Source organism: Xenia sp. Carnegie-2017, unplaced genomic scaffold (genome assembly GCF_021976095.1).
Source record: "Xenia sp. Carnegie-2017 unplaced genomic scaffold, XeniaSp_v1 HiC_scaffold_19, whole genome shotgun sequence".
In the NCBI taxonomy this organism is placed as follows: domain Eukaryota; kingdom Metazoa; phylum Cnidaria; class Anthozoa; order Malacalcyonacea; family Xeniidae; genus Xenia; species Xenia sp. Carnegie-2017.
This window is the reverse complement of record NW_025813481.1, coordinates 8268184-8288107: the sequence shown is the minus strand read 5'-3', so window position 1 is coordinate 8288107 and position 19924 is coordinate 8268184. Positions and strand designations below refer to the sequence as shown.

At 37.8% G+C, this 19924-nt stretch overlaps 3 protein-coding genes across 8 annotated transcripts; 2 read left to right on the top strand and 1 right to left on the bottom strand.

The window, feature by feature from the left end:
* Positions 1–800: 800 nt before the first annotated feature.
* LOC124439053 (D(1) dopamine receptor-like) lies at positions 801–12973 on the top strand. 6 transcript variants are annotated; one of them, XM_046989258.1, is made up of 6 exons: positions 2019–2264; positions 4259–4391; positions 9887–10245; positions 10928–11192; positions 11592–11757; positions 11833–12973. In XM_046989258.1, exons 3-6 carry the CDS (start codon positions 9903–9905, stop codon positions 12346–12348), a joined length of 1290 nt encoding a protein of 429 aa, XP_046845214.1. In that variant the 5' UTR covers positions 2019–2264; positions 4259–4391; positions 9887–9902; the 3' UTR covers positions 12349–12973. The 6 variants fall into 6 exon arrangements, 5 of the variants coding, with proteins under 5 accessions (XP_046845215.1, XP_046845214.1, XP_046845213.1 ...); XM_046989257.1 differs by having other exon boundaries at positions 2032–2264; positions 4238–4391; XM_046989256.1 differs by lacking the exon at positions 2019–2264 and adding an exon at positions 3969–4113 and having other exon boundaries at positions 4238–4391.
* A 1021-nt stretch (positions 12974–13994) lies between these two features.
* Positions 13995–16682, top strand: LOC124438810 (phosphonoacetaldehyde hydrolase-like). The gene is made up of 3 exons (XM_046989022.1): positions 13995–14225; positions 15002–15669; positions 16056–16682. Exons 1-3 carry the CDS (start codon positions 14075–14077, stop codon positions 16242–16244), a joined length of 1008 nt encoding a protein of 335 aa, XP_046844978.1. The 5' UTR covers positions 13995–14074; the 3' UTR covers positions 16245–16682.
* On the bottom strand, positions 16400–19792 carry LOC124438812 (serine/threonine-protein phosphatase 6 catalytic subunit). Its single transcript, XM_046989024.1, has 8 exons — positions 19704–19792; positions 19464–19559; positions 19198–19263; positions 19003–19070; positions 18802–18875; positions 18404–18483; positions 17873–18082; positions 16400–17092 (listed from the first exon to the last, which is right to left on the bottom strand). Exons 1-8 carry the CDS (start codon positions 19770–19772, stop codon positions 16844–16846), a joined length of 912 nt encoding a protein of 303 aa, XP_046844980.1. The 5' UTR covers positions 19773–19792; the 3' UTR covers positions 16400–16843.
* Positions 19793–19924: the final 132 nt, after the last annotated feature.

Below are 19924 nucleotides of genomic sequence, written 5' to 3'. Positions count from 1 at the left end.
AAAAACGACAGCAGAAAATTTGATTAAAGCCATCCCATGCAACGTTCATACGAGAGCGGGTGTTACATGATTATATAACGTGGAATTCGTAAATACTCAACAATGATTGGCGTAAAGCAGTGTTGAAATGTCGCATTTTTTTAACCAAACCCACTGAAATTAATATTCGAATATGCAAAATTCCGTTGTATTCATGTAGTGTTTCCAACCATTGATTAATAGGCGGAATAGGGCCGTAGCTAGAACGCTAATTGGGGGGTGGGGGGTGCAATTCGGCTCTCTAAAAAAATCAGTAAGGCATGCACAAACGAATATGTGAACATGCATACTCCAATTAGCGTTCTATCTACGGCCCTGCTGGAGAACGAGTTCATATTTTGCCAACACTACATTTTTCCACGATTTTGGGGCCTAACACTCTATGAAAGTTTTCTCTTTCTGAGAAAAGCTGAAATTATTGCCAAACGGTTGCATTGATCAGCAACTCAATAGTGTTCGACGTTTTTTCAACACTTAGATCCCTTTTCACATGCAGGGTCCTCAAAAAAAATTAGTTTATTCTCCTCAGAATCCCAAACAAGCGCCACATGGATTTTTTTTCTCCTTATTTGCATGGATTTCATAATTTTTCCCTTTCAAATAAAGTGTTTACAGATTTTGAGATGCTGAGATGCGGTGTAAACCATGAAAGCTCTTACAAGTACTTTACAGGAAAACCGACGTCTTTCCTGATCAACTCCATCGTACTCGTCATTTTCAACAACACAAGTCATATTGGACACGTATGTATCATCCATCGAGGAAAGTCTGTTCATTCGTGGATCCAACGTTTGGCAAAGCAAATAATAACAGCCTATTTACTGGTAAGATTTTGTTCTTTTGAAATTCATAATTAATTAATACCGTTGTCGCACATAACTTATAAAACTGTTTTCATTTCTAAGTCGGCGCCTGAAGTTTATTTTTCTTAACCCTGGATCTGCTAGTGAGTCTATTCATCTCGTATTTAATAGCATTTTCATTCGTCGGGGGTGGGTGGGTGATTGCCCCACTTATACCACGATTTCCTGTCAAAGCGATTAAGGCGTCAGTTATATTTTAACTATTGAAGTGGCATCTGATGGTCCAGAAAATATCTTAACTTATAGCTGATTTATAACAGGGGCCGGTTGCAAGAAGCCGGGATAACGTTATCCATTGGATGGCAAAAATCTTCAAACTTGTAAAAAAGGTGTTTATATTTTTTTTACGACAAAGAAATTTCGTAATTTTCGAAACAAAATTTTATTTCAGAGATTGTTCAGTTCGAATCTTATACTTTTTGCTTTTTTAAAAGGTTTTACAAAAGCTTAAAAAAACTTGCTGTCCAATGGTTAACGTTAACCAGGCTTAGTGCAACCGGCCCCAGAAAAATAAACAGCGGTGGTATGTATACGGGGGTATTTCAGGAGATTAATAAATAAGGGGTATTTCAGGAGATTTGCTTTTTTGAAAATCGATATCATTTATATCTTTCTTTTGATTACCAGTCCTCCTCCATCTTTTTCCTCTTCCAATATTCATAGACCACCCCCCCCAAAAAAAAACCTGCTTAAATTGCGGTAAAATTTGTTGAATTATCATTTTAAGCTATCTGCTGAAACAGTGAAACTTCAGTACAAATTGGGGAAACCATAATAAAGTGTTATGCATCCGGCACAGCGATGCCATTCCAAGTTCCAAATAATAAAGCTCGAATTGTTTCAAGGGCAAAGACAACGTCCTCGGCAGAAATTAGAAATCGATAAAAGCATTCCAATCTTGTTCGAATTAGTTTGATGCGGGTGAAGCCGTTGTAGCATGGAACGTTTTAGCAAAAAGATAATGTAAATTACAATCGATTTACGACCTAATGTGGTAATTGAATGCGATATTTACTTCGCAGCTGCTGGCAGATCCCTGCTGGACATCTTTAATTGTACTTAATTAAAAGTACCTCAATTGTATGACAACTATTTCAAAAAATTCAAAACAGTTGCGACGAAAACAAAGGACAACAAGCAATTAAAGATGCGAGAAAGATTCGAGATAAGAATTGCTTGGTGTTTCTCTTTGAAATTATGAAAAGATTGACGTGATATGACCATCGCATACCTTAGTTCTGGTAGCCAGTGTTGAAACTAAACTTGCAAACGATTGCAACGCGATAAGTGCATCGGTTGATTTTTGTGCGATAGTTTAAAGGTCGTGGAAGGAGAAAGCTTATGCTTTGAAGAAGTGTCAAGGTAAGAATCGGTTTGAGCAAGGTTGTTGATGGTTATCAAGTGTAGTGCTATTTCCGAGGCACATGCGCACATTGAGAGGGCATCGAGTTGAAAGAAATGCTATTTCAATCTTATGTATGGGGCAAGAAATCGAACATTGCAAAAAATCGCCATTTGCAGATCGAGGACCCGACTCAGGAGATTTCGTAATTTTGAGCAGAGTGAATTACATTCTGATGTGCTGACCAGCAAGTTCACTCCTGCTATATTAGTAAAATATTTCGGTGTTCGCTCGCTGCTTAACAGTAGATGTCCACAAAAATCAATACTGATGGTAATTATCTGAAATTTAAATAGCATGAGAGAACTTGCGTGATGGCTACGCGACTGGTGACGAAATTGGCAGCTTTGCCTGCCTTGCATATACTGGTTATGAAGTGCAACAAAATAACTAAGTTGAAAAGTTTGCTAAATCAAAAAATCAATAGAAGGGAATAACCTACAAGGCAGCCTTAGTTTCAGTTCTCTCTCAATCGTTCAAAAACTGTACTTTTAATGCGCAAGTCGAATCATTATTTTTGCGTTTGAAAAACCGAATCCTCTCTGTGCTATACTGCACGATAAATTGCTCGTGTCTTGCATGATCGAGAACATCTCGCGGTACTTTAATAATTTTTTGAACATTTATTAATTTTTTTATTTCTTGTCATCATTGGCAATTGCTTGCGAGGATAAAAACAGACTAAAAAGCAATATTTCACTAATAAAAAACTTTCGTAAAAGTTGCGTGCTTGCTGTAAAACAAAAAAATTGCCGCACTTTGCAATTTGATATATGTCTTCGTGATTAGACGCCAATCAACGGGAATAATTGCTGTCTAACGATCTTTTTATAAAGACACAGTGAAAAACCATGTTGAGAGACAAGGAGGACAAAGAATGAGAACATGAGAGTCAGCCCCTTTAAGGGGCAATTTTTGCCCAAATAAACGTCGGAAAAAAACTGAAGGCGGTTGTAGTTATATCTGTAGAGTTAAGAGTTAGGCAAAACGGAGCCGGTCAAAGGCTCAAAGGTCTGTGTCCTTCCGTGTGCCTATTTTCGGTGGTACTAGTCATTCCTAATTCAAATATTGTTGGAATCTAGTTCTTTCAATACTTTGCGTAAAAGTACGAGAAATGTCATTTTCATATGTGCAGTGAGCGTGGCGGCTATAACGGCGAGTTTTAGTCGCGCAGTGCAACTTTCTGAACATTGTCGTTACTCATTTATTGAGCGATCTATATATTTGCAGTGAGTTAACACAGAAAAATTCCCAAGGCATGAATAAACAAGTGGGCTGGCCGCACCACTGGATATTGTTGATCAGCTTTTTCAACTTTGCCACAAATGAATTTTTCATTACAAATACTGCGAGTCGCGAAGAACCGTAAATGGCTCGTGTTAATAAAACTGTACTGACAGGGTAAAAGATTACCTTTGTTCTAAACAACACAACAGATTAGTAAGAATGATTCTCCCTGCAAGCAGGGGTCCTTTGATTAGTTTTGAATATCCAGCGTGATTGAGGTTACCGTTAACAAATTTTTTTTCAATTAAAAAATTGTATATATGTAGTGCAAATCTTTGCCATTGACGAGTTTTTTTTTTCGCTCGTCAGTACTTTGCAACACATTAACGCTAGTCATGGGAAACGGAAATAGTCTGTAGGGGGATCAAAAGTTCTGTCGAATTGTCTCGGTGAAAAGCAGCTGTAAAGTCGTTTAAAGTGAAGGGTAATTTTCGGCGCTTGATTAATTGTTTTTGTGAACGACAAACGGATAGAGACACGACTAGGCTCTGTGGCTTTTAGACAAATAGCGAAAACGACAAAGTAAGTCACGTCGATTTTTAACTGAAGATGAACGTCATTTTAACATTCCCGTTTTGATTATATGTGTCCAAATTTTTCATAGATGGTTTTAAAATACATAATCAAGTTGCCGTATTTCTTACAGCTTGCACTATGCTTTTGACAGAGACATGTTCAACTTCTCACAGATGACAGAACTCCAGAATTGAATAGAACTCGCAACAGACGATTTTAGTCCTCGACAGCAAATATTGAAGTACATCGTTCATTGTCGATCACGTGGTTCAAACATTCGACCAGTAAGTAGGCACTTAAACGCGTTCCAACTTTCACGGGCGCTTTTTTTGCAATCACCATTTCGAGGTCGAGACATTTCAAGTGCAAGTACACCTACTTATCAAAGTACTTCGTTTTTTTTCGCACGAAGAAAGATAAGGTTGAATATTATTGTCTATATTAAGATTTATATGGCTACAGTATCCATAAAAATAACTGTCTTTTATTTCTGTATTCCTTGAATGCACATTCCATGCAGCTTTATCTGGTATCTATATCAGCAGTCTTGTCGGTTTAGCACTGATTTGATGGATGCTCAACGGAATGAACTTATCGCACATAATTGTCCAGAGATGCTATCCGCATGTTTACAACCCAACAAACAAAATAACTGAGATGCCATTTTCATTAATTTGAAATGGATCATGTGTATAATTTCATGTCAAGTTGCTTTTGTTTCTAGCATTTGTGCATGATGTGATAATTTTATCTCTATCTAATTGATATCCATCAAAACCCTGATTTTTTCGAAAATCAAAGATTTTGGCGTTCCTCGTGTACATAACGCATGCATGGAAATTCCTTTCATTGCGGCCAATGTTTCCTCGCGTGGAAATTACCTTTCAAACTTACACTTTCTCGGCAAAAGTTGCGAAATACGCAACTGAAAAGTGGCTTGATTGCAAAGCTGCCCTCCGAAACGTCCCTCTACACGAGCAAACATCGACGAGATAAGCAGTGGCGCCTAAATTCTATTAATTGATTGAAATGTGAATTATACTATTTTCGCTTACGCAGGTTTCTCATTTGCACTCTTCATGCTAAGGAAATGAACGTGAAAAGGTGACGCAAGTCGTGTGAATTTCATAGCTACCTAGCGTGCCTACACTTGCTAAGTTACTAGACATTGCATTGGGCGAGATAAAGATCTATTTTAGCCGACTTTTTGTGCAACTCAGGGAGCTACTCAGAGCTTAAGCGTTCTAAGTTAATCGGATTGGACGTAAAAAAAGGTATTAACAACTAGGGAAAAGGTGGCATTTACGAAAAGACGTCAAAGAGGCGATGTGTTATGGATATCGTCAAATTCTGTGAATTTCGTCTACTTGAGCAAGTCAACAGATTATGCGAGAATTTAATCACATAAAAGGCACTTTCGGCTTCGAGGCATATTTTATGAATTCTGACATGGTTATATTCACATGACAAACATGTAGTCGTTTAGACGAATTTTTTACTCGCACCTTGGGGAGACTGCATGATCTGTCACTCTACCTGTTAAGCTACGCAGCCAACATGCAAGGGATTGGAAACCAGTCAAATCTCTTTGCTATATATAATCGTGTCAGAATCCATCATCTTCGAATTCTCGTATTCTGATTCAAGTGCGTGAATAACCGTGCTGAAATTCATTTTCTCATTTTCTCATTCTTCGATGATGACTTAAGTCAAAACACGATGACAGCAGGCAGGATAAAGCATTTATGAAATAACATAATTATCTATTGATGGGAAGATTTTCAATTCTAAAGTTGGAAAAATTTGCAAAACAACGCACTTGTGATAACTGAATGATTTCATCGCTAAACGGATGAATACATCACGACTTAGCCAGGAAATCAATCGACGTCGCAATTTGATGGACTATTAATGAGTCCTTACGCACTAATTCATCTATCGATCAATCTGCGAAAATCTTAATCCTTACCAACAGTTTTTCCTTTTCATGCAAAAATGTGTCAAGTTTTCAAAATAAATTTATAGATCATACAATCTTTTAGATACCATATGTGAAAATCGAATTAAATAAGCGAAAAGGCTAAGGATGTTATGTTTTGTGTCAGCAGAATTATAGAAAAATACGTTGTCTTTACGAAAACATATGGATCCATATCTGCGCATGCTTAGAGCGATAAAATACGATGACACTAACAATGCCATTTTGATTACGTGGATCAATTACCTACATTTGAAAATGAGAATGGAAAATAGCCATATGACTGGTTTATAGCTAAGTCACAATTCAGCAAAGCGAGGAGTAGACATCACTCTATATAAAACATATACAATGAGCAATTCTCCCTTTGTTGAATCCGTTCTAATTTGGGCAAGGGATTATAGCATCAGCAAAAAATAATTGGCATGGCGACACATAATTTCAGCAAATATCAAAATCTTGGGAGTAAAATACCTAAGCAAACTCCGAAGTGAATCGAACTGGACGTCAGCTAGCGTCGTCGCTCATTAAAGTTTTTTTATCAGACAGGATGGCGCAAGATAAGCTTTCATGAATGTCATGTGAGCATCGTTCTCACTGGTGATTTTTATCACAAATACGCCCGTCCCATCATAGCCCATAAATTAGATCGAGACGTCAAAGGATCGGTGACGGTCATTTCTTTCTAGAACCTTCAAGCTGAGATTAAAAAAACGCCGCGCTTTATTTGCCAACGTGAAGAAACCGGTGACGGCGCTTTGCTGCAATCGACAGCTAGGAAAGTCCGTTATCAATCACGAAACTGGTGGTGGGCAGAGAAAAAGGCAGGAATCTTACAGTACAACAGCAAGAACAATCGCATCGAGCCCACAGGTATTCTACATCGTATGACATACTGTCATTACATATACAGTAGATACGAGATATTTTCATCAAATTACAACAGAAATTGTCGATGGCAAAACAAGCTGAAACAGCCGTTAACAAATACGTAAATAAATTACACGAACTGCTGTCTATAAACACATACGAATTGAGCACAGCTAGAATAGTCCGTTGAATCTCCTTTCAATTAAAAACTGTGCATCTTACACAGTTGACACTGAACGCTCGCGACAAAGTTTGCCCAAATTCTGTGTCGTGCCTAAGTCACGCGATATTTTTTCTTCGAACGGGCTCAGAAAATTTATTATGATTAAAACTAATTAAACATCGCTCTAAGCAGTTCAATACGAAAGGAACGAAAATAATAGATAAATGCAATTAAAACGAGATCCACGGCATCCATGAATATGCGGACCTGACGTGGGAGGAAGACACGATGATGATTCCTTGCCAGATGCACTATGTTGCATTAATTAAACTAAACAATCATTTGTTCAGTGCTATTGCGCACGTCGTTAGATCAAAATGGAGGTTGCGCAGTCGGTCATACAAACAACTTTACATAATAAAACAGGGCAACCTCTTTGATTATCGAATTTACTGGATAAAACGTATAATACAAGCGGTTCGAGGATTTACTAAAGCAGTCATAAACCGCTGTCGCGTTTCATGCATGGAAAATAACTTCGACTAAAATAACCCGGACGTTACATGGAATGAATTACAAGTATACCCGTTACTTCTCTTCCATCACGATTGTCTGACTCAAAAAGATAACACCGCTGAACACGAGAATCAAATTATACAAAATAATTACTTGCAAATAGTACACGCTGGCAAGTATCAAGTGCAATGAAAGTATTTTTACTTCCATCGCGACTATTTTGGAAATCGCACCCGACCTGCGTAAAAATTCACGCCCAAAATTTTCACTACCCGTGAAATGTGACAACAAATTGTCGTCTCGACCACCAAGCAACAGAAACGTGAAAAGAACATCTGACTGAACTGTATCAAGTGCCACGCCCATCACAACGATCGGTTGCAGGACACCACACAATTGCATAAGGGCATGCGTAACCATAGCGATGTTTACATCGTGTTTTTCGCATTTGAACAAAGTTGCATGCCAGCTAATTAATGATTTCAGCTGATAAGAACGCAAGGGGTTAGAGACTTCCTTTTACGATATCAATGTTTAGTGTATGCTTTGCCGATGGTGGCACGAAGCAAGACTTGACTATAGCATAGCAGGTCAGTGGAATATAGGTACGATTGGCTGCCCTGCGCGTTTGATTTGTTGAGAGAGAGAGAGGTGCAATATACATATCCACGAATAGTTCGTGTTTCGTTCGAGTCCGAAAGTTCAAGTAAATATTTCGTGATTTCACCTCAGTGACTGTGCGTTTGAATGATGGGAGATAATTTCAGGTATACCAATATTTTGGAAATCGTATTTGGATTGAAATAGGCATTTAATCATTTCGCATTTGTTCAGAGACTTTGTTCGGTGTGATGACATACAAAATTGACAAGTGATTTCATACGTAGTTTATACGATTTTATATATAGAGAACATGCTATAAATACTCTTCGGTTCGATTTTCTTGCGCTGTCTCAATTTCCTTTGGACCAATCACATTAGGTGTTCTGTAATTGTTTGAGACTGATAAACCACGAGCGAAAATGCGAAGCAACACTTATCTTATAGACTAACTTACAACATAAGGAACGCTATTAACTTCGGAGAAAGTAAGTATTTCTTTAGGCTCTTTTTTCAGCATTTAAAAAGTTGGGAAATTGTTTTAGCGCGCTTATAAAAATGTTCCGGAAGTGTGGTTGTAGACAACGATATCAGCTTTTGGCATTAGTTGAACAGTTCAATCTGAAAATGTGCCTGTTTCACCTTTTCGATTCACAAAACAACATAAGCAAGAAATGCAAACGTTATGCACAATCGTGAATCGTTTTCATGAAAAAATAATCGTAATTATTTGGAAAACGTCTACATCTAGCAGCATTAAATAACGTTGAAAGTCTGATTATACGAGATCCCACGTCTGGGAACGGGATTTGTCGATGAAAATATGTAAATGCGAATATATATTATGTTTGCAGTATTTTCAAACGAACAGCGGCTACTTTACAGATCATCAATGTTCAAATGCTTTAATTTTGATTGATCAGAGAAACATATATAGATTAAGATGTATTAATGAAAGACATTAAAAAGTCTTATATTAAAAACATCTGTCGACGATTTTCTTTTGTAACAGTCTGTGTACTTTACTCTCAAGTTGATGATTGAAGGATAGTCTTTCAAGAAGTAACAGACTTAGCGTATAAGCAGAGTTAAAATACGTTCACGACAACGACGCCGCCATGTCCTCCCGAAGAATATAATCTTTTACCAATCAGATAACTTTCAATTTTAAATATGTCCAAGAACAAGCAGTCATAATTTATTTGGACTGTGCAAACTGTGCCGCTGAATTTAACGAGAACTGACCGAGTGTAATCTTCATTCCTTCAACGATCACAGGACTGATGTTGTTAAATTTCAAAACAATTCCTTGGTAACTTTTACCGTTTTATTTCAAGCTAAAAATTATCAACCGCGACACCTACTTATGCCATAGTGGTTTTCACATCAAGCTGCAATAATTTGGACAAAATATCAACAGCCACGTGTCGTTTTTGGCTTTTGCAGAGAACTGTTTCAGCAAAAACACGCATGCCCCCGATTTCAATTAGGAGTGCGTGGGGAACATTAATTTATCCCGATGATCTCTAAAATGCTCTATTAACTAGAATGTCATTTAATAACGTTTGTACATCAGTAAAGTCAACAAAATAAGTTGGTCAGATTTTTTTGCTTGAAATGTGCCATCGTAAAATACTAATTCTTTTTTCTAGTTTCATTTTCTACGCAATGACGTTGCCACCAAGCAACCAACCAAGTCCAGCACTGACTACCATGAAAACAATAGATTCCCATTCGGACGAAGGCACCGTTGGCTCGGTGATCGCACTTTGCTTCGTTATGTTAATCGCTATCACAGGAAACGTTGCAATAATCGTCATATTTCGCGTCTACAAGCGCCTAAGAAAACAAGTGACGAATCATTTTCTCATAAACTTAGCGATAAGCGACTTGATTGTGGCGTTAGTCACCATACCATTTTGGTTGTCATTCGAGATCAATCGTTGGGAAAGTGTAAGCAAGCCGACAGATAGGGGACTTTTGCGGCGCATATGGACATTCACGGATATAGGTATGTTATTAAAGTGCATAAGACAGGGAATTTGACAATTCAAATTGCATTTTCATTCACCAGAAACTTTAAAACAGCAGCGCACTTTCTAGAGCAGTTTACGCATATCTCTTTTCACTCTCAAGATATTGAAGTTTTCAATGCAATGTACGATTCATACAAGTTGCGACGTTATTTTGCAAAATATATCGCTGCAAAGTTTCGGACATCCTTAGGTTTCTATGCAACTTTTGCTTGAAATGAATAAGAAGATTAGGCAGTTTCTTATACTCTTAACTCTTCACAATAAAAGGAACTCGGCTCCTTTGACGCATCATACACGCAAAGTATACTTGCATTTGAAATTCTGATTACGCAATGTGACGTCACAATTTGCACAAAGCGGACATTTCATAAACTACAATATCTTGTGAATGAAAAGCGATGTGAATAAATTGTTTTAGAATACACACCATCTTTTTCAAAGTTATGTTCAATGAAAATGTACGTCACTCCCCAAACATCAGATTTCACCCCTCTATTGTTCACATCTCTGAAAAACATTTCAGCTCTCCCACTTTATGGCAAAACAAATCAGTAGTACAGACCAAATGAGCAATGTTTCAACTTTCCACACACTACCATCAATGACTGCCATACCTTACCGCCCTTTTAAATCACGTGTCAATTTTGCTTAATTTAGCATGTGAAGCGTCAAGTATTGCAAATTTAGCAGTGATAAGCATCGATCGTCTCTACTCGGTAAGCAATCCGTTCAAACATCGTACAACAGTGACGCCATCTCTAGCACATCGGATTATCTTCGCCGTGTGGGGTTACGCAATCGCTGTGGCATCGGTCTATCTCATAGACACAAAATGGAAGAATATTATCATTTTTGTTTTCGGATTTGCTATACCGCTGGGCGTCATGATCGTGTGCTACAGCAAAATTGTTACAGTTGTGAGGTAATAAGCTTGCCACTAAGTTATCGTACTCCAGTTGTTTTTAAGCTCAGTTGACTACTAGAACATGCCTAGTCGCTAAGATCATTTCTTTGACATTTCACATAGTTTTGTCGACTCACTCATTATATATAGAAATCATAGAAAACTATGTGGAAGTACTACGTATTAGTAATTATATCCTTAGTAGCCAGGCCTGTTCTGGGAGTCCACTTAGCTTATATAACATGATTGCAGTACATAATGCACAACAGTCATCATAATTATCCATCCTCTGTAATTTCATTGAATCATCGGTAATCATTGACAAAATTAATGGAAATGAATCCAATTCATTGAGTTTAAAAAATAGGGGAAAATAGGGATTTAGTCGTGATGTTTTGCTTTTCTTTCCATACACAGACTGTGCCGGAAACGATGGTCCCAAAACCCGGAAGCCAATAAACATTTCTTTGGCAGCATTGTAAACGAATACAAGACCGCAAAGAGCCTGGGCGTTGTCATGGTGGCATTCGTTATTTGTTGGTCGCCGTTTTTCGTCTTTTCTTTCTTTTTCAAGTACTGCGAGGTAAAAGTTTTGATAAAATTCTTTCTCTTTGATTGAAAGCGTTACTCCAGACTAGTGTGGAATTTTTATCTTAAGAAATGTCTTCCTTGGCTTATGGAAAGACCAGCCATACCAGCCGTCACAAAATGGCTTCATTACTTAAACAGCGCGTTAAACCCGATCCTTTACACAATGTTTAATCCGTCTTATCGCGTCGTATTCCGCCGTCTCATAGCGTGGTGCCTGCGGAAGGAGTACCAGTGTACCCGTTACGAGGCCTGGTACCTAGGCTCCATACGTATCTCCGTGACCAGCCAAAGATCGAGTTCCCTTAATCACCCACTCGCAGGTTACAGAAACTCGAACAGCTCATTCTATCATCGACCGTCTTGCGGCTCTGTCGTACAGACACGACCTGAAAGAAAAGAAATTCCAAAAGATTTTGACGACGCCAATAATGAAGTGTTTATAAACGCAACCACAAACAATGCAGTATTAAAAAACGTAAACGGCAACACAGATGGCGATGTGTTTAAAAATAATCTCACTGTTCGCCCGTCCGCGAATAAAAACCGAGTTTCTTTTTCTGACAGCGGTGACACCATCTTGTGAAATTAGTAGCGCATGCGTAGTCTGGCCCGTTGATATGACACACAGCAGCTACAGATCAATGACGTCGCAAAAGCTTAAAGTGTGGCAGAACTACTTTTTCAGCGTCAATTATACCGAATAAAGCAAAGATGTCGTAGTTTTAGAAGCAGTATTTATAAAAAGTTACACCTACAAAAAGGACGTAGAAAGATCGGTAATTGGATGGGGAGGGGAGGTACTCATATATGCATGAATGCCGACTAAATTCCTTTCAAATACGTTGTTTTTTATCCATTATAACATGCACGTATGACTACGCACCCCCACCCCCACCCCCAATTATCGATTACCTTACGTCCATGCCGACGGGGACAAAAGTCGTGGTGTTCTGTAATATATGCTATTGGCTTGCATGTCTGTTGCAGATAATAGTGTAAGTATTGTGTTGTTGAAAAATGGAATATTATAAAGAAGAGAAATTGATGGCTTGAAAATAGAGGAGCTGAAATGATGGCAAACATGTAAATAGAAATGGTGGATATTATTAGACTGTAAATATTTTTTAAAAAAACTAAATAAACGTCAGTAATAATAAGATCCTGAGGCAATATTTCATCAGTGATTAATATTTCAAAGCCGTCGTCAATTTTTGACTCGTCATCGTTTTTCGATTTGTTATTGGGCGAAGGCATCGTCATTTATAAAGTTCCGCATTAGGAATAGGTGTGGTATTTTGGTTAGGGTTAGGGTTAGGCAATATGCAGTAGTGGATCCTGGAAAGCGATCCAATATACATTGCTATAAATATGTTACAGAAAACACTTTTTTGAAGGTATAATGATTTCGTCATAATGTATTCTGTCATGTTTCTGTCATAATTTATTCTTACCATGATTCTGAAATATAAAACATAATCGCTAAAAATCTTAGTAATCTCAAATTTAAGTTGCAACTAAGATAACTTTAACGGTAATAGTTCGCTTTTATTTCAAAACCATCATCATTCTGTCCAAAATAAAACCGAAAAATTACGGTGAAAATTGCCATGGTTACAACCTAAATTTGAGTTAAAAGACGTATTCTTCGGACAGTGTTTCATTTTATATCATATGAAATTGTAGTCTGGTTAAGGACAATGATTCTGACCTACCCAAGATCTGCTACTGGATAAAAAATTACTCAAAAAAATAGCATTGGCTTGTAAACTTAAGATTCGTGTCATATTAGCAATACACGATTACAAGGGAGAAGATTTTCAAAAATAATTTTTGAGTGATTATTTACGAGCAAGTATGATCATAGTTGTTTTCAGCAGGGAAATGAAAGTTGGAAAGTGGTTAGCAATTACAAATTTCGTTTCTCAGCGTGATCCTGTAACCTATAAAACTGTTTGACTTAACACATTCTTCGTAATAACAACCCTGTTCTTCTTCTTCTCCTTGTGTCCCTGAGTCCCTTTGGCTTTACACACAAATGTGAAATTATGTACGTCAATTAGAAAACTATGTTGACATATGAGCTTATTCAATAAGTAAAAAAATCATTTTTCCACGGTAAAGGAATACAAATTAAAGAAAATAAGTGTTTTTCATACGCTATACTGCATTTAGAAATCATTGCGTCGGATTAATTTTGAAATACGACACTCACGTCACTCGAGTGTTGCACTTCCGTTCTACAAGTTCAATGAGTTCACTAACATTTGAAAGCCTTTGGTAGAAGAATTAGGTCCCGTAGGTTGCCAGACATGTTGTCAGTAATGAGAGTGAATTCCTGTGCGAAAGAATTGCCGAAAGCGTCCTGTTTGATTAAATTTTTCAAAAGAAACGAGAGTCATGAAGCGGTGCAGATTAAACCTGTCCGAGAAAAAACTGCGAAAGCTTTCGAAAGCATCAGCGGTTAGTATATGGAAATGCAATGGTAGACATTTGTTTCAATTGTTTCTCTCTTCGTCTACGTTTATACTTTATGGCAGGGGAATTTTGTTTATGTTCTTTACACGTAGATTACTGAATATATGAACGTTTCAAACCGTTTACACTTCCATGGCGAGTGATCGATAAAAACAATGGATGATTTATAAATGTCACCAAACACGTGTTTGCTCTTTTCATAAATTTTTCTTGGCGATGCAAGTATCATAGGCTCAAACGCCAGTTGAAAGTTTTGTTGAGTATTAACAAACGCAAACTGCAAGAGGTTGTAAAAGGGGGCGCTATCCCAAAATTGTAGATCATGTTTGCCAGACAACTTCGCCATATAAAAAGCGTAAATTATACCGTTTTTTTTTTATTTGTCTTAAATTTTGCTTGTAATATTAGTGCGCAATTTTGTATAATGGAATATGTGTATTTGACAATCGCATTTTAGTAGAGAGATAGATCCTCACATTAATAATTATGAATAGCCAATAGAAAGAAGGGATAGAGTTTCAGTATCCCATGTTTGGAAATTCAGTATGGAAATGCTGCTCAAGAACTCAATTGACCTTGACCAAAAGACAAATAGTATCAATCAATAAACACACTGTGGTATCACATGACTAATCTGGCAGGAATAACCTTGTCCCTTTATTACATTGTGCTTGAAATGTTGCTTTATTATTTGCCAATCAATAATTGATTATATTTTTGGTGCTTGTGGTGAATTTTAACCAGTTTAAATTTTGCTGTAGGCTCCCTATTGGCCAACCCGAGAACAGAATATAGAAACATACGTGTGTACCAAGGGAAGATAAAAGCAGTGATTCTCGACTGGGCCGGCACTGTTGTAGATTGTGGGGTGTATTCTCCTGCAATAGTGTTTCGCAAAGTGTTTGAAATGGAAGGTGTGCCCATATCAAATGAGGAAGCTAGGGAACCAATGGGAATGCACAAGAAGGTCCACATACGTACCATTACTCACATGGATTCGGTACGACAGAGATGGAAGGAGAAATTTGGACGAAGCCCAAATGAAGAAGACGTAAATCGAATGTACCAAGCTTCAGTCCCCATGCAGCTGGCATGTTTGGAAGAATACAGTCAAATGATCACTGGTGCAGTTGAAACAGTTAACTTGCTTCAAAAAGATTGGGGTTTAAAAATCGGCTCAACCACAGGCTTCACAACACCCATGTTGGACATCCTGAAGAAGATTGCCGCAAAGAATGGCTACATCCCTGACTGTTATGTAGCTGCTGATGAAGTTCCGCAGGCTCGGCCATACCCATATATGGTATGGATGAATGCCATCCAATTGGATGTCAATCCTATCTCTGCGATTGTGAAAGTAGATGATACAAAAGATGGCATCCGAGAAGGCACATCTGCTGGATGCTGGAGTGTTGGACTTGCAAGAACGGTAAGCATTTTTCCTATAAAGATGAAAATTTTAATTCCCATTCATGAAGAACTTAAGCAACCAAGGCTACACAAAGTTATATGAATTAGAAATCAACCTTTTACAATGAGTTAGATTCCACCCAATGAAAATAGCAACTAGATTTGCTATGAATGTTATTGCTTCTGGGAAACTTTTGATGTTACAGCCACAATATTTCATTAAAAGCTGCGCTACTTCCTTGTCCCCAGAAAAAGTTTAAATATAGAGACCATATCTGTACAAAATTGTAGTTACATCAGCACTGAAATAACTGTAGCAAGAGGGTATGAATGTCTCAAGCAAGTTGGATGCAAAAATCCAACCAATTGCCACGTGTCAATGCTGAGAAATACGTTTTATTATAGGGTAACTACGTGGCTCTAAACGAGGAAGAAATCAACGAACTCAGTGACGAGGAGTATGAACTGAAAATCTCGAAATCCTACGAAACCTTGGCGAATGCAGGCGCCCATTACGTGATTGACAGTATAGCCGAACTTCCGCCCGTTATTGAGGACATCAACCGCAGGCTGGCCGCGGGCGAGCGACCCTGAGCGGGATAAATAATATAAAAAGGACAGGCGCTCTTGGTCACATGGGACGATTTTTATCATCGATGTTTGCTTGGTTTTCACTTGGCTGAATTTTACTTATTACTATTGAAAAGCGAATCGCATTTTTCGTGCGTAAATGGTAATGGACGAGTTAATTACGAATTGCACAATATATTTTCATAATTTATACCTCTGATCAAGTAAAGTTAATTAACAGACATTGGTCAGATTTTAATTTTTTGACCAAAAACTAAATTCATGCAGTAAAATATTTAACTTTATACAGAAATTCAATGGAAAGGTGCATTTTGTCGAATAAGTGTGCTTTTCCATTGAATTTTCTTCTGCATTGCAATTATTTCAATGAAAATAAATCCACGAGTTTATCCACATACTTTAGTTCAAAGGTGGATTAAGTTCATCTCTAATTATTTCAAAGCTGGATTAAGTTATATCTCTAATTCTTCGAAGATGGATTAATTAAACCGCTCGAAGACTATTATTTGCGGATTTACATACATGCATGTTCAAGATGGAAGTTACCTCTCGTCTTGAAAAATTTCTTTATCATTCACGAACCCGACCTTGTAATAGCATCTTCACAGGAAATATGGCGTGGTGGTGCGAGGAGGGATCACCCTCTCGTTGTCGGCGACCGCTTTGAATAGTTTAGCTTCCTTCCTATCGGCATCGGTGAAAGCGAGTATGGAGGCAATGTTGCCACACCGGTAACAGTAGTTAGGTGCTGACCAAACGGTCACCAGTTTCTCGTCGAACATGTACTTGTACCCTTCGTGGACAAGCTGATGCGCGCGACATATCAATTTCAGACTGTTTATATGGACAAACTAAACGAGAAACGGAGAAGGCAAGTTGTTTTTATGTTCTTTGTTTTCAAGTAAATGGTTTGAACCCGGGAGTATCGTTACATGTTTGTAGATGTAGATCGTCCAGGTTGGTATAATCCCGAGAAGGACGGTTTTTGCTGTTGTTGACTGACGTTTCGACAACCTTAGCGGTAGTCATCTTCAGAGTCCCATTTGACTCTTCTTCGTTTTCTTCCCTTTCAGCAGCAAAATATCGTCGATCAACCGTAGGTTGGTCGTCAATACTTAGATCACCATTTACACTGCACCGTTTACGAAGCGTTTCCATAACTATTATCAATTGTCAGAACGAAAGAACACACGCGTAACTGTCAACAGTGATATGAAAATGCTACGAAAACGGTACGAAGTAAACGGGCTTGAAATTCAAATTAGACGCAGTTCTACTTTCACCATGCTGTAAAGTTTATACGCAAAAACGACTGTGTACAAATTAACAAGTCTAGTTCTGAACGGGTCAGTGTCATGGTTAGTGTCCCATGAAGTTCATCGTCAAAGTAAGTTAACCGCTGACCAGTTCAAATAGTTAATTGTGCAAACATTTGTATGCCTAGATCATCATCTACAAACATGTAAGAATGTTGCCAGGTTCAAAATTTACATCGACTCAAGTTACATGGAAAGTCAACTTATACGACGCCCGTTTCTAATGTGATTAGATCTTCACCCCTAACCACCACTACCCCTCTCCCTACCACCAATGAGACAACTCCCCTCATAAGACAATAGCAATATTTCAACCTCTTGCGTAACTCTAGAGCCAAATAACCAGCCTGCACCACGGGGACTCATGGCCCAGGTCTCGACGTCCTCCGGATCAGACCACACCAAATCACAGAATGCTCCTTTGTGCGGTATTTCCATGTTTCTCTCGATGGTTCGTATTTGATCAAGTGTCTTGATGTCCGGCGACAGACCGCCGTGCACACATAACACCTGATCATCGATTATCTGAATGATAAAGGCAATATTGTAAGAACAGGTACGCACAGCGCACGCTCTTAACAACGTCTTTAAATGGTTCAAAGTTTTTCAAAGAGCACAACAATTTCAGCTGATTCGTTATGCAAGCGCTATGGTGGACATCGATGAAATAAGTAAATGAAATTTATCTGCTGAAAACAATTTGGGTTTTGATTGAAATTACTTTGAATTCGGAACAACCTTTCATAAAACCTATGACCTCATGTACTCATGAACGACTAAAGCACAGAAATAAGAAAGTGAACATTAAATTGCTTCATAATATAAATATGAACATTGATAGCTTACAGCTGCTATGGTCAGCAGGTCGAATACTTTGCAACAGTATTTCCAGGCGTTCGCATTTCCATACTTGTTTTGACATTCATCTGTAAAATAGAACACAAAGGGTTGAATGTAAAAAAGATTAATCAAATGTGCAAACAGAAAAGTTGGGCAGTCAACATTTGTAAACAAATCCACTCTGGCTCAATTTGGGTTGATTTTATTGCAAATATTACTCAGACAAGACTCCAAAAGATGCCAAACAAGTAAAAAAGGGCACCATATGTGACAGGCTCTTGTATATTCTACTCTTACTTTGTATTCCAATTATAAGCTTAGAGGAACAAAAATTTGGCTTCACTTGAATTTTCCTTCATTGGTCAAGACAAGATCCGGATGAATCAAATGCATTTTATAATTACCATAGAAACCATAGACTTGGGTGATTTGTCGGCTTTCGTGATTTCCACGCAATAAAGTGATCTTGTTGGGCCATCTTACAAGATATAAGATTTTGTTTCATAGCATAAATTTTCATTAAAAAAAGCAAATAAATTAATACACAGGCCAAGTTGAAATTGCGTGTTATAATCGGGGTCAGACAATCAATTTTCAAATCATACTTGGCCTTTAATGTTAGAAGTCTTGTGAAGCACTCCAAACTGTAATAACCTCTGTCGACAAAATCCCCCTAAAATGAAATGACAGCAAAATTTGTTTTGGAAATATCTCCACACTGTATCCTATCATGTCCCCTACAATCAATATATAGGAAGAAATATACACATGCATGATAGTCCAGTCAAAACCGAGCATACCATAAAAATATATGCAGTGTCTGGTACAGGACCACCAGTTCGAAACAGCTCCTCCAAATCATAGAACTGTAGAAATATTAGAGCACATCGTTAATTCATTGTAAAGTCAAAAGTATTGTCTCACAAATCTCTCACAGAGCATTAGAACAGCTGATTGAAAAATAAGTATTCTTTTTGACGAGTGTATGTAGATTGTTATTATGTGTGGAATTTTTGTCAAACAAACATTCCAAACAATTCGTTGGTACGATCTAGTCGATCCTTACCTGACCATGGATGTCCCCACAGACCGTTACTGGAGAAGACACCGGCTGAACGTTTGACTCTTCAAGCAGCAAATCACAAACGTAATCGCAGAGTTTCTGAAGATATAAACAAACGACCTTGAAAACTAAAGGAAGCAGCACACATACGTAATTTGAAATAAATGGCAAAATAACATCTTCAATTTGATCTCCCATATATTACACATTGAGATAGATGCCATACCGATCAAAAACGCTTACTTTAAGATCATTTTCAGGCAAGTATTTGCAATCTTTCGCGATGTCGACCCAACGATCCAATTCTGCCATCTTGCTAAACAAGCAGAAAACAAAAACAGGAAATTGTGGAAGTAACTTGCTTAGATCATCCACACGGTCGATTATATAATTACTAATACTGTCCTCATTGAATATTACGTAATTATGTTTTTGCACAAGGCATTTTATAATAAAAAATAATT

What these genes read in the sequence shown, in the direction of transcription:
- LOC124439053 (XM_046989259.1), top strand. Translation starts at nt 9,903, where the DNA reads ATGACGTTGCCACCAAGCAACCAACCAAGTCCAGCACTGACTACCATG. An exon ending in ATGGACATTCACGGATATAG is followed by an intron (nt 10,246 to 10,927) that starts GTATGTTATTAA and finishes TGCTTAATTTAG; the next exon opens with CATGTGAAGCGTCAAGTATT. An exon ending in AAAATTGTTACAGTTGTGAG is followed by an intron (nt 11,193 to 11,591) that starts GTAATAAGCTTG and finishes TTCCATACACAG; the next exon opens with ACTGTGCCGGAAACGATGGT.
- LOC124438810 (XM_046989022.1), top strand. Translation starts at nt 14,075, where the DNA reads ATGTTGTCAGTAATGAGAGTGAATTCCTGTGCGAAAGAATTGCCGAAA. An exon ending in AGCTTTCGAAAGCATCAGCG is followed by an intron (nt 14,226 to 15,001) that starts GTTAGTATATGG and finishes ATTTTGCTGTAG; the next exon opens with GCTCCCTATTGGCCAACCCG. An exon ending in GTGTTGGACTTGCAAGAACG is followed by an intron (nt 15,670 to 16,055) that starts GTAAGCATTTTT and finishes GTTTTATTATAG; the next exon opens with GGTAACTACGTGGCTCTAAA.
- LOC124438812 (XM_046989024.1), bottom strand. Translation starts at nt 19,772, where the DNA reads ATGGCAGAATTGGATCGTTGGGTCGACATCGCGAAAGATTGCAAATAC. An exon ending in CCAAGTCTATGGTTTCTATG is followed by an intron (nt 18,484 to 18,801) that starts GTAATTATAAAA and finishes TCTATTTTACAG; the next exon opens with ATGAATGTCAAAACAAGTAT. An exon ending in ACCTGCTGACCATAGCAGCT is followed by an intron (nt 18,083 to 18,403) that starts GTAAGCTATCAA and finishes TTTATCATTCAG; the next exon opens with ATAATCGATGATCAGGTGTT.